Source organism: Aedes aegypti, chromosome 3 (genome assembly GCF_002204515.2).
Source record: "Aedes aegypti strain LVP_AGWG chromosome 3, AaegL5.0 Primary Assembly, whole genome shotgun sequence".
NCBI classification, from domain to species: Eukaryota; Metazoa; Arthropoda; class Insecta; order Diptera; family Culicidae; genus Aedes; species Aedes aegypti.
This window is the reverse complement of record NC_035109.1, coordinates 359,840,625-359,853,559: the sequence shown is the minus strand read 5'-3', so window position 1 is coordinate 359,853,559 and position 12,935 is coordinate 359,840,625. Positions and strand designations below refer to the sequence as shown.

Below are 12,935 nucleotides of genomic sequence, written 5' to 3'. Positions count from 1 at the left end.
TGGGGATGGATGCTGTGGCGATGTAGGCTGCGGGGACTGCGATTGTAACTGTGATTGTGGTGACTGTGTGATTATGTAGTTGCAGGACGATATTTGCATATAATCACCTAGTATGTTAGTTGACCAGTAAAAAGTGAGAATAAGTATTTATTAAGTGCGAAAAGCGATTTACACACAAGATTTTTTGTATTGAATTCATTTAGCTGTTATTCACATTTGGAACCGTTACACATAGCATTAACAAGCATACTCAAACTAAACTTGGCCATTTGTATTTATGAAATGCTTAAATAATTATTTACTATTTATTTGTTTAATAAAGGTTTTAAATGCAACTTTTCTCGTAATTCTGCTTTTTGAAAGTAGATTGTCACTATCAAACAGAAATGAAATTGCTAAACGTTAAAACGTAATTCGCCTGCAATGTTTAGGAGAATTTTTGTCACAGATGGTCGATCTGAGATGAAGTAAAGTTTTCGGGGCTACAACAAATCGTTCATTTGCATGCTGTTCTAAATTTGCTACTTCATTTCTGGATATCCCTCTGATAAAGTATATTCTGAGAAAATACGTGAGACAGACTAATAGCAGCAAAAATGCGATGTTTTACGATTTTCACCACACAGCGTTCTAGCGACTGTAATACGGCAAATGCAAAGGCATAAAATACTTGCGCTCAAATTAAAATGAAGATTGGTGCAATTTATGATTTTCTTCATAAATGTACTTCGATGTTTCTTGTTGTGTTATACTTGAATTAACATCTAATATAGAACATGATTTTAAAAATATAGTAAAATTGCATCTTCCATGATTTGGTTTTATTCTCATAATTATATTCCAAAAATCGAGCTAAAAACATAGCATTCCTTATGAATCCCACTTCACGCAGAGCGTTAGCAAAGCTTAAAATGCCGCTTTGGCCTGTCTGATCGATCTCCTGCAGAAGGGTAGGAACCACATGATTCGGGGCAGGGGTATGGCGTTGAACTCAATGTAAACAACATAGCAGAACGCAAAAAAGTGTTCGTTCAGTTTGGATTCAGTCGCCAGAATCAGGCAGATGTGTGAGGACCGTTTTCGATCGGTGGGTGTGCGCGGTTTTAGCTTAGGGACACCAGTCGACGCTAAACCTATAGCTAATATTCACTTAGTGCAGAGCCATAAGTCGAGCAGATCAAGCTGCCTTGCCAAACGCAAATGGACTGGATTTCATTTTTTCAATATTTCAAATGGTGACGTCACCACTGAAACAACTAAGAAGTGAATTTAAAAATGATGTGCTTCTGGAGTGAAATTCGATTGTGATAACGTAGTTCAAATCTCCTTCGATAAGGTTTATTACTACGAAATCGCCCCTGCCATCATAACTTCCGATTACGGCTCAACGAATGAGGTCATTCAACGAAAAATATGGATCTAAACTTCAAGTGTCCACTGTGCCCTACGTACTTTGATACGCAAGAAGAACTCTCTGAACATGTGCAAGCAAATCATGCCTCCTACTACGATACCTATCTGATACCACCGGCGCTGATTTTTCCCGGGGAATCCACTGCAGTGGTAGCCAGTGAAGCTCCTGCCACGGTTATTACTACCGAACCGGTATGGTGAATAATATTGCAGTCAATGAACGATGGTCACTAACTCAAGTTGTAATTTTAGGTATCTACCGCAGACGTATTAATCGAACCGGCCCCAGTTCCAGACGACGGATGCTGCGAATGCGACTGTTGTGATTGCTGCGGTGGAGACATTGGTGCAGATGCAGGTGGTGGCGATGGAGGTTGTGGGGATTGCGATTGCGATTGTGACTGCGTGATAATGTAGTAGAGAAAGAAATGGGTGTGCAGTGACGTTAGTATTAGTTGTTCAGAAAAAAAAGTGCCAGAGAGGAATTTCTTGTTTATGTTTAGGTGCACACGATGCCGAACGATTTACACATAAGTATTTTTTATATTGAAATGTTTTAGCTGCTATTCATATTTTGAATCGTTGTTCTTCTGTAGGTTAACAAGAATACTCAGACTAACCTAGACCATATGTATTTATTGAAAGCTCAAATAAAGCGAGTTGCAATTTTGAATTTGAGAGTTTGACTAATGGTTTCTTTCTTCGACCACTTCTTCGGAGGTCTCTTTGTCCTTATTTTTCATCGTCTATTGACTATTCAGCATTATTTAGTTATATATGCCTACTTGCAGCCCGGTTCATACCATGAGTTTTAACGTTATATTTTCACTGATTTGGTAGAATGTGAAGTTTCTTACTAATCAACCTTTTTTGTCTCTTCCTAAGTCAATAATTCCCTTTCTCTCTTTTTCAGTTTTCTTCAAAATTTTATCTCTATCATTCGATCTTCTCTACTTTGACTTAAAATCAAGCAGATGCTACAAGACACCAGTAGCTGAATTGTAAGGGCCTTTACAAAATACTCTAGATAATTTGGGTCTACTTGGGCCTTAAAGCTAAGTATACAATTCTCTTGGAGGAAACTGAAATAGTTTTACTTTCAAAGGAAACACAAACAGCGGAGTTTTGTGTTTACTCTGCTTTCAATCACTCATACCATGAGTGAGGTTACTGGTGTAATGGCTATCGCATATGCTTCCCAAGATCGTGGGTTCAATCTCAGGCTCGTCCCTTTATCATATTTGTAACATTCTTTCTAATAGCTATCTTTCTTTATCTATCTGCGGCGTTATGACGGTAACATCACTAGTTCTAAATACAGTCATCTCTCCCTTACTCGATATTGAAGGGACCATCGAGTTGGGGAGGTATCGAGTTACAGAACACAAAAGTAGTGCATCTGCGTTCCAAGGGACCATCGAGTTAGTCATGAAAATCAACTTTTACTATGGTTCTCTAACTCGATATCGAGATACGGAATATCGAGTAAGGAGAGTTAACTGTATCGCTAGAATTGAAAAAAAAATCGATTCAACCGCTTACCAAAGTAGTATCCATACGGTCGAATACAGTCTTCAAAAAATCTCACTCCAAGAGCTGCTGAGATCCAAAACCCACAGATCAAGATCGATTGCATGCGCTAATTATATTCCGATCCAGGCATGCATTGAATCATGCGTCTTGTATGGGAGGATTGAATACCAGGATTCAATCCTTGATCGATGAGTATAATTAAAATAAATCTATTCAACCTTGTTAATTTATCAAATATTAGTGAAAATATGTTATTGACAGCACACACGGGATACTTTTGACTCGTTTGGCCAAGCATGTTTATGTCCTTAGAATCGTTATAGTTTTGATGTCGTAATTTTTATCATATAGCTGTAGCTTTTGAACTAGTTAATGGCATAGGTTAGTGGTAAGCTATATTATTCCTGCCGGGATCATTGTTCCGACCTTATTTCATTACAGTGAATTTCTTTCCCTTGAACATCATTAAAACAAGGCTTACGCAGCTTAAAATCTGGATTTGCAGCGCATGTGACGATCACACAGACCGCATCCTTTTCCTACATAAACAGTGTTCTGTTTTATTTTAAACTATTTCAAACTATAACACAGCAATGATACAGAGGCAGTGTCAGATTTGGATTTCGAGAGGCCCTGGTGAAATCTCATGAAGGGAACTCCAAACACAAAAAGCGCAATTGCTTACTCCTCAAACATGTGTATTGAACTTCGTATATGACAATCGGGTCAAACATGCAAGAAAAGTGCACTACTTTCACTCTTCAAATTGTTTCCAGCAGGTCACGACGAACATTTCATTTAAGTTTCATGAGAAATGAAGCGATATTTATTGGGGCTATCAGTTATATCAATTACAGCCTATTTCAGGGATACTTTGTGGTAATCATAATTAGCATAGTTACAAACGTTTCAAATGCTGAATGATTTGGCTACTTGTTTTACATCCTTATTAAGTTAAAAATTATGTTCTTTTTTTCCTTCAAAGCGGAATTACTAGGGTGTAGGAAGTACCGTGCAACCGAACGCTACAAAAGCCAAGCACTGGCATTCTCACGATATTTTTGGTCTAAATTCCAATTATTTCGTTTATGCTCCATGACTATGACGTCTTCTACATTATCTATATAAATAAAAATGGAATGGTGTTTGTATGTCACGAAATGGCTTACGAACGGGTCAACGAGTTTGGGTGATTCTTTCTCCATTTTGTCCGTCAAGTGTTCCGACGTGTTTGTGGGTATAAAAGTTCCAGGATATTCACCGGGAAAGTCGAAAAAACGAGAGTAAACGGAACTGTCATTTTCTATGGGACGATTCATAACGGCTTTCAACAGCCTACTTGATGGCAAGACGAAGTTTGCCGGGACCACTAGTTTATTCATAATAGTTGACGAAATAAACATTTTTGGATGAATTTAGGCCGGTATCTTGAATTTGATGCGTCCGGGCAATTGAAATCAACACTGTTTTACTTAACCGTTATGACACTCTCACCCTGAAGAAGCTGAAGAAAAATGACAATTCATTCACAAGGATTTCATCTTGGGATTGAATCCCAGAACCGATCCCGCTTACTGAGATCAGAAAAAGTCAGAATTCAAAACGATCCTGCAAATAGAGATGAATTCAAAGCATGCTTGTTTGAATCGAAGAGTAGAAAGATGATCTTAGAAGACTGGTCGAATACATCATGCATCACTAACAAAAAAACGACTAGGGGTAGTCGGGGCGGTTTGGCCAATGGGGTGGAATGAGCACCCCTTGAAAACTGCATAAATTCTTGAAATTTCATATGAAATAACATGCAATCCCAAAGCTGATGAGGAAATGAAGCAATAGGCATGTTATAAGTCAGTGTTCGAAACTCAAAGACAAAGTAATAAATGATGTTCGAAAAAACTGCCCTTATTGCCCCGAATGGCTCTTTTAAATTTCATCATTTCAGAATGATGATGTTTGATGGTTAGAATGTTCGTAAAAAAAATATATCTTCTTGCACGGAGTGTTTACAAATACTAATAAATTTAAGGCTTAGTATCAAAAATATTGAATTTTTAGATTATATGAGATTATTTTGCAATCATAAATAGGGTGGTCATATCACCCCATCAGTAAAAAATCGACTCTAAAAATTAAAATTTTTGAAAATTTAATCATTCATCCGTGAACTTTATAAGACAAAGCAAATCATACGGATCTAGTGTATTCATCTAAAAATTGTTGGAAATCATGCAAACATTCGAAAAACGCGTAATATTTCCAGCACTTTTATCGACTTTTCCTTAAGGTGGTCAAACTGCCCCACTTTCCCCTACTTCCATGGTAGCTGTGGGAAATGCAGGAGATTCTCCGGTTTCTAGTAACAACGGATATCTAATTAACATTCCTTCCTCTCCACGATGGATATAAGGACGAGGCCGGCGCTGTTATCAATCAAGATACCTATAACAAGCATAGTGTGATTGTACATTGAAGATAGTAAAAAAGCTGAAAGCCAAGCTCTCCATCGGAGTGGCTCTATGTGTAATATGTATCACTATCCCTGACTGATCACGGAGTAGCAACTAAGTACGAAGTGAATGCACCAACAGCTGATCGTTGATCGTTACAATCACTCATAGCATGTCTTGCGCTGGGGTCTGGTTCTCCAAATGCACTTGGTTTCAGCACATTGTTTATCTGTCACAGCACGAATCAACTTTATGCGGTAAATAATCGGAATATGTGAAAGCCCATTCGAAGATCTGGTATGCTGGCAACCATTATGCCGGTTTTGGAACACGTCAGCATTTATTTTCATTTTTTTGTATGTATTTCAAAACATATGCAGAAATTTGTCTTCGCATCGTATTGGGCAACTCACATAATGAGTTCAGGCAGATTAAAAGTAAAGTAGTTAAAAACTTTGGAAAGCTGGTCAAACTCTTAAAATCACTTCAGAGTTTCTGAGTTACTGTGCACGTGCTATAGACTTAGGTGCCTCATTGCTTGCAAGTGCACGGGTGCGCTGTACATTGTGAGACTTTTTTTGGTGCGGCACATTTTTTTTGTCTCAATGCGGTCTTATGCGCTCCGTCTCATGTGCTGTTTAAAAGTCAGCGCAATAATTGAAGTGATGACAAAAGTTTTCAAGGACGATCGAAACTGTTACTCTAGGATCGCTAATCTTGGACCATATCATGTAGACCATCTAGACACCTGCATAAGGAGGCGGAAATATTTGTGGAGGCTTTTCGGCAGTTGTTTCACAACTTGGATACCGATGGTGAGTCGTAGCGCCGAACAGCGCATGAGACAAGTCTTCCCGGGTGCACATCACCTAGCGCGCGCTTTCATAATTTTCGTGAGCCTCCGGCTAGCGCAGCACAATAAGATTCCGATGAGCTGAGGGACGGGTTGGTTGGAGGCTAGTCAGTACAGTTTTGCCTTGCTACGGGAAACCTCTTAGGTAAGTGAAAATAGAAAAATTAAAAAAAAAAATTCTGATTTGATCAGAAAACTTTTAAAACATAAGAAGTTTGTTTAATCAATTCATTTTAAGTAGCAGTAATCGGAAGCGGAGGAAATTCGAATTCAAAATTCTTAATCCAAAAGTTTATCTTGAATGGCGCATTTTTTTTAAATGTTATATTTCTTGTCAACATTGTTACATTATTGTTTACCAAACATAAATAAAAGGAAAAAAAAACATTTCAGCACCTTATCGTTTTATTATGTCAATATTTTCAAATTGCTAAAGCAAGAAATAAACTAATTGACTGCCATTGTAACAACCAGATAAGGGGTCATGCACAAATTACGTCACGCTCCAAGGGGGGGGGGAGGGGGTCGAGCCAAGCGTGACAAGCCTTACAAAATTTTCGGAGGACTCATACAAAAAGTGTGACAAAGGGGGGGTAGGGGGTCGAAAAAGTTAAAATTTAGCGTGACATAATTTGTGTACCATCCCTAATTGATTTGACAAATAAGTTTGACAAATGACAAATAATATAAAAAATGGATTTAATTGACCAAAATGTTTGTCAGCCTTCAGATGACGAACATGGTTGTCAATTTCAACCCACTATTTTGTAAAAATACAAATAATTTCTCTGCGTGAATATTATTTTTATTTTTTTCACGTATTGTGCAATGTATCGTCATGCTAAAAATGCTAAATAAAGTGGCTTTGACTTTCCTGTGCATGTAAAATTGTAAAAACCGCCCCTAATCCAATCATAAAAGAAAGTCATGTCCGTATTACGTATTATTCTCGACGCTGAGCAAACTCAGCACTGCTCTGCCCACAATTGCACATTTGCATTTTTCCGATTTCGAGTTGAAACCGCACATCGTCATCAAATCATAAATTATTTTGACTACCACTAGTTGACTAGTTTTTTCTGGAAGACTAGAAAAATACCAACTTGTTTTGGCACATTACGAAATGTAACTGAATTACAGTCACACTAAAAATGTATAACGGCTTGATAACGTACATACAATGAACTTTTACTCGTCTTTTTCTTGCGATTTGCCCTACATATTAGATGAGCTGTGAAGAGTTTAAGCTTCATATAATTATAATTGAATTTACAATATTTTTTAAATTTTAGATTGTGTCCATTCTGATAGAAAATACTAGCTTTTGTTTCTCTCAAATATACCGGTCTTAACAAGTGGATCCAAGTATTTTAATCATTTTGTTTCTGTAAGTATTATTTGTAACTGTGGGAGTGGGACCTATTATCGACATTATCAATCCCTGCTTTGCTCGAACTGCGAACTGTTCTGGCTGTGATGTGATGTGTGAAAACATCGCACCACTTTCGAGCTTTATGCTGAAAGCTTTCGAACGACTTTATGCTTCATAGCAAAAGCTCCTGGTTTGTATGTTCGAAAGCGGATGGGGTGGTCGCGCCCGTAAACAACACTAGCGAGCTATGTATGTCAAATGCTTGGCCTGTCAGTAGTTTTCTTTCTGCACACGGGCCATACATCATCATACACACAATCCGCTCGGAAGTCTACTTGCAGGCGTAAAATGTTAACATCTTTTTAAATATTTACCCTTTACAATCATCACATTAAACAACGTCCACAGATCAACCACGAGGTAAGTAGCATGCATTAATTTAAACAGTTTCAATAGGCCGGATGTAATATTCGAACTTACTTATCGCATCAAGATCTACGCCCTTCCATCAAACAGCTGATACCAGGAAAGTCGAGTCAGGAAAAAAAATCTTGTGGAAAGCAATTGTATCTCGCGTCGGTCGCTTTCAATAGAAACATTGCAACTCTGGGTACGAAGTTTAACTCACGCTATAACCACTCGATAGATATACTGGACCGTGAATCGGAAACAGTCCTGCGAAGACAATGGATTTCAAATGTCCACTCTGTGATATGCCAATGCCGTCACTGGAGAAGCTCAAGCAGCACATCAAGAATACCCATAGTGCATATTTTTACGATACCTATCTCTTCCCGCCGGAAATGCTGTTTCCAGGAGCGCCCTCCAGTGTCGCGACGAACAATTTGGAAGGAGTGATAACGAGTGAACCGGTAAGCGGGGTACCGGAACTGGTACGGTTTAGATTTGACGTTTAGTCTCTATTTTAGATTTCTACACCGGAAGTTACGATCGAACAGACAGAAGAACCGTGCTGTGTGTGCTGCGAGTACGAAACGGCCGATGGGGATGGAACCGATTGTGGGTTGTGTGACTGCAACTGCGAGGATGACGCCGGTGCGGAATGTGATGACTGTATGGTGATGTAAGTAAAACTTTTAAATCTTATCTGGCTTTCAAAAGCACAAACTCAACGTATTGCAACGTGGAGAGCTGCCTGAGGGAATCCCAAACAGAGACAAACTCAAAGCATTACGTAAAATCGATGTTACACATATAGTTTTTTGAAAGTGCCTATACTTCTGCAAAAATCAAACATAACGGTTACAGAACATTCACTCAAGAACACAAAATACTTAAACATTCGAGCTCAAAATGTTGATTTTTGTATTAGCAAACGTTACGTATCGAACAGCAATCAGAATTCTTCCAATCGAGCAAGAACGCGAAAAGTTTTCCATCAGTATTTTCTCAACCATTGTTCATCAAACAGAGGCGAATTTAATACATGTACCTACGGTTCCATTGAAGGTTCCAAATTGGACCCAGAAGAGTTTTGGTTTTTCTGTTTAACCTATTTTTATTAAAACAGTTTTAATCTTTTGAACGAATATCCTCGTTGAAAGCTCAACAACTATTGAGGAAATTTTAACAAACGCAAATATCTTAGGGCAAACAAATGCTAATGGTTAGACTGTCAACGTCACGAGGAGTGCTCTTTCGTAATACTAAAAAGACATATTCTAACAACAGAGAAGAATTAATAAAAATAATAGGATTAAAGTGCTATGTTCTAGTCTCCCAAAGATGCCAAAAAGTAATTAAGGAAGATAGTCGTAACCGCATCCCACCTTCTTGAAGGTCCCTAGTATGAGCGGTACCTACTTGTTATGTGGTCTAAAAGAAAAATATACGACGGCGAAATACTTCCCATTATCAATGATGTTAGCGTGTAGTCGATAGCTTTATAAATGTGAGGACGGAACTATCTCGGTATATATTAGTGATAAGATGATGTATTTAGAAAGGAAAAATTGACGGTAGCTATCATCAGAGCAGTTTATAAAACGTAGATTTCAAATGGTCCGGTCGGCGTTTTTTTTTTATGGTTTGTATAATAGTTTTGCGTCTGATTCAAGTGGCTAATATAGGGGAATTTATATATTTTCTTTTCTGGCGTTTTGTTTTCTTCGTAACATAGGGGTTTTGGTCGGACAAATCATCTAAATTTGGGCAGTAAGACAGGCTTCTTATATGTTAAATATATTAAAGCGAATTCTGAGCGAAAAAAGCGAATCAAATTTAAAGCGTAAAGAAAGATGTTATGTTCAAATTTGTGGCGTGGAAATCAAACGCTATTTCGAACTTGAAGCTTTATTACGCTTCAGTTTACCAAGGATTCTATGGGCTTCCGAAGGAGTTCTCTAGTCATGAAGATTTCCTGCTGGAGTCACCGTCATTACAGTATATTCTTTACAAGAGGTCTCCACAGAAATGTACACAGGGTGGTCTCTACAAAGATTTTACAGTGGTCTCCCTGAGAGTATGCACATAAGTTTCCCCAGGGGTCTCTTAATCACCGCTATAAAACTTTTAGGAACGGAATCGCTAGAATGCTTGAATACGCTGGAAACCTCTGATAACTTCTTAGGATTCTTGAAAACCTTATTTGATTCGCTGGAAAGCTCTGAAAATCTTTGGAAAGTCTTGGGAATCATTATGAACGCATTTAGAAAATAAATCATAAGTTAAAATTTTGAGCGAAAATAGTGAGCCTAAAAAGTATTTGCTGGAAACAGGATATGCTTGTGTATATCGCCGAGGAACTTTCCAATCAGAAAGTAATCCTCGACCGCGAGATTCGAACCCACGGTTTTCAGCTTGGTCTTACTGAAAAGTTGCTATATAAGGAACATTTAACTTATCCATACATTCTTGAAATTTTCGCTGCAAAAACAGCTACGCGTAGCGTTATTGGAAATCTATATAAATAAAAATGGAATGGTGTTTGTATGTCACGAAATAACTTACGGACGGGTCTACAGATTTGGATGATTCTTTCTCCGCTTCGTCCGACAAGGGTTCCGACGTGTTTGTGTGTATAAAAATCATATTCCAAGGATATTCACCAGGAAAGTCGCAAAAACGAGAATGAACAGAACTGCCATTTTGTATGGGTTGATTCAAATCGTTTTCCAACAGCCTACTTGATGGCTAGACGAAGTTTGCCGGGACCACTAGTTACAAATAAAAGAGCCTCATATTGGACATCCTAGTTCAATGCAACAAACTACTGTTTCTTATCACATCTTTATTATGGCGGCTTTCAGCACCAACATGAAAGGCTGCTGCATCAACTGCTACAGCAGTGATTGTGTCAAGGCATAATGCGTTTAGGTAATACTCGCTAAAGCATGTTGCAGGATGGGGGAGGGGGTACCTTGTGCTGATTTTTTTTCCTTTGATGTCGCTTTTCCATGCCCAAGTGAAAATATTTCTCAAAGAAGGCAAATGTGAGCTTTTATCTTTTCTTTTGATGTTGTCGTTCGCATGAACTTCCTATGACATGCGTACAATAGTTTTTTTTTTGTCGTGATGATGATATTTATCATTGTAAGGAAAGAAAACTGTGCATAGGCGACTGACTGCGATTTATAGTTACTAAATTTTGTACCGTAAAGTGCCCTAATTCAGCGCATTGCCTAATTCCGCGCATTTCATACACAATTATTTACATATGGAAATACACATCAATACTGCAGCAACTTTTAACGCCATTTGATGCTACTTTGATTTAGAGTAAGTTTGAATCACAAATAAAAGCAAATAGAGCAATTTTTCGCGGCGTAAAAAAATAATCAGTGGAGGCCCGTCTGAGTAGACGCCATTTTTTCAATTTCCTTAGCGTCCGTGCTAAAACTGTAGGACACAAACAAACGTGATTTCTATATTGAAAATGTTTTGTGATTTATGCAATATTCTATGAAACTACTTGCTACAGATGTGTTTCATGATGCTTCAATGAAATCTTATCAAATATTAGCATAATTATTGAGATTTATCCCAAAAAGTAATGCGCGGCATTAGGGCACGTCATTTTTCATAAGTCCCCAATTCCGCACACTGCTATTTACAGAACAACAAACAAGTAAAACATGCTATATTGGTCTTCACAGCTGAATATTTATCTGAGGAAGTATTTTCATGCATAAATACGTTTCGCAAACAATCGGAATATCGAGAAAGCCCACTTACAGGGAAACTAGCGGTCGTTCAGAAACCACGTGGTCATTCATGGTGGGAGGATAAGTGTGTCCAAAACCAAGGTCCATAAACATTTGTTATTGTATGAACAGCGCAGAATACGTTTACCGTTTACGTTTACCGAATCTCGGTAACGTTCGCCGAGATCTCGGCAAAAAATTCGGATTGCCGAAATCTCGGTAAAATAAGTACCGAGATTCGGCGTTAAAATTTACCGAGCTCTCAGCTGTTGGGTTCTCGGCGAAAAATTTTACTGAGGTCGGTGAAATAATTTAAGTGTGTAGGGGGGTCCGTAGCCTTGAGGTTACGCTTTCGCTTCATAAGCGGAAGGTCATGGATTAAATTCCCAGCCCCTCCACAAAAAAAAACCCGTCCAGCCACCAGAAGACACCGCACGGAGGAGCGTGCTTTGGGGAGCACATTCATCCTCCGTCAGTATCAGATGGTGACTGAGACAAACTGACCCTCTTCGCAGGCAGCTAGCCTCACTAACAGCAGAGCTCTCTCCTACCTGCTCGGTGTGAGAGTGAAAAAGTAGGAGAGAGTGAAATGTGATGTAAATATATAAGTTAAATATAGATCTGTATCGATAAAGAAGCTACAGATCAGCTGATTCCGGCACAGTAGTGGCCACAAGCACAGAGTGCCTTACAAAAAAAAAAAAAACTTAGTGTTCAGAGTAGTTTTTCCAAAGCTGCTGATAAATCTAAACACAAGACTATAGTTATTTCAAATGACTGCAACTTTTTCTGGCATAAAATTTCACTTCAAAGGCTTTTTATGTTTCGGTGTGATGCAATCGCAATTGCATATTTGCTGGGATGTTCATGTGAGGGTTTGCGCATGATTGATACAAACACAGACACGGTGTGCCAGAAACCGTTATTAACACAAAAAAAAGTCCAACAATTTGGCACCTACCATTCGAAAGATATAGCATTCAAGAATGTTCTCCGTGAATTTGAAAATATTTTAACGAGGGAATCAAAAGTTATCGCGGTTTGAAGGTTTTGAGTTATTTTGGTAGAATTTTTACATACAGTCGACTCTCCACAATTCGATGTTCTATAACTCGATATATTCTATAACTCGATGGATTTTGCGGTCCCTT

At 38.4% G+C, this 12,935-nt stretch overlaps 2 protein-coding genes across 2 annotated transcripts; both read left to right on the top strand.

Moving 5' to 3' along the window:
• Positions 1 to 953: 953 nt before the first annotated feature.
• LOC5574072 lies at positions 954 to 2,091 on the top strand. The gene is made up of 2 exons (XM_001661095.2): positions 954 to 1,605; positions 1,666 to 2,091. The coding sequence occupies exons 1-2, from the start codon at positions 1,414 to 1,416 to the stop codon at positions 1,828 to 1,830; spliced, it is 357 nt and encodes a 118-aa protein (XP_001661145.2). The 5' UTR covers positions 954 to 1,413; the 3' UTR covers positions 1,831 to 2,091.
• Positions 2,092 to 7,558: 5,467 nt separating this feature from the next.
• On the top strand, positions 7,559 to 8,997 carry LOC5574071. The gene is made up of 3 exons (XM_001661094.2): positions 7,559 to 8,041; positions 8,115 to 8,493; positions 8,551 to 8,997. Exons 2-3 carry the CDS (start codon positions 8,308 to 8,310, stop codon positions 8,707 to 8,709), a joined length of 345 nt encoding a protein of 114 aa, XP_001661144.1. The 5' UTR covers positions 7,559 to 8,041; positions 8,115 to 8,307; the 3' UTR covers positions 8,710 to 8,997.
• Positions 8,998 to 12,935: the final 3,938 nt, after the last annotated feature.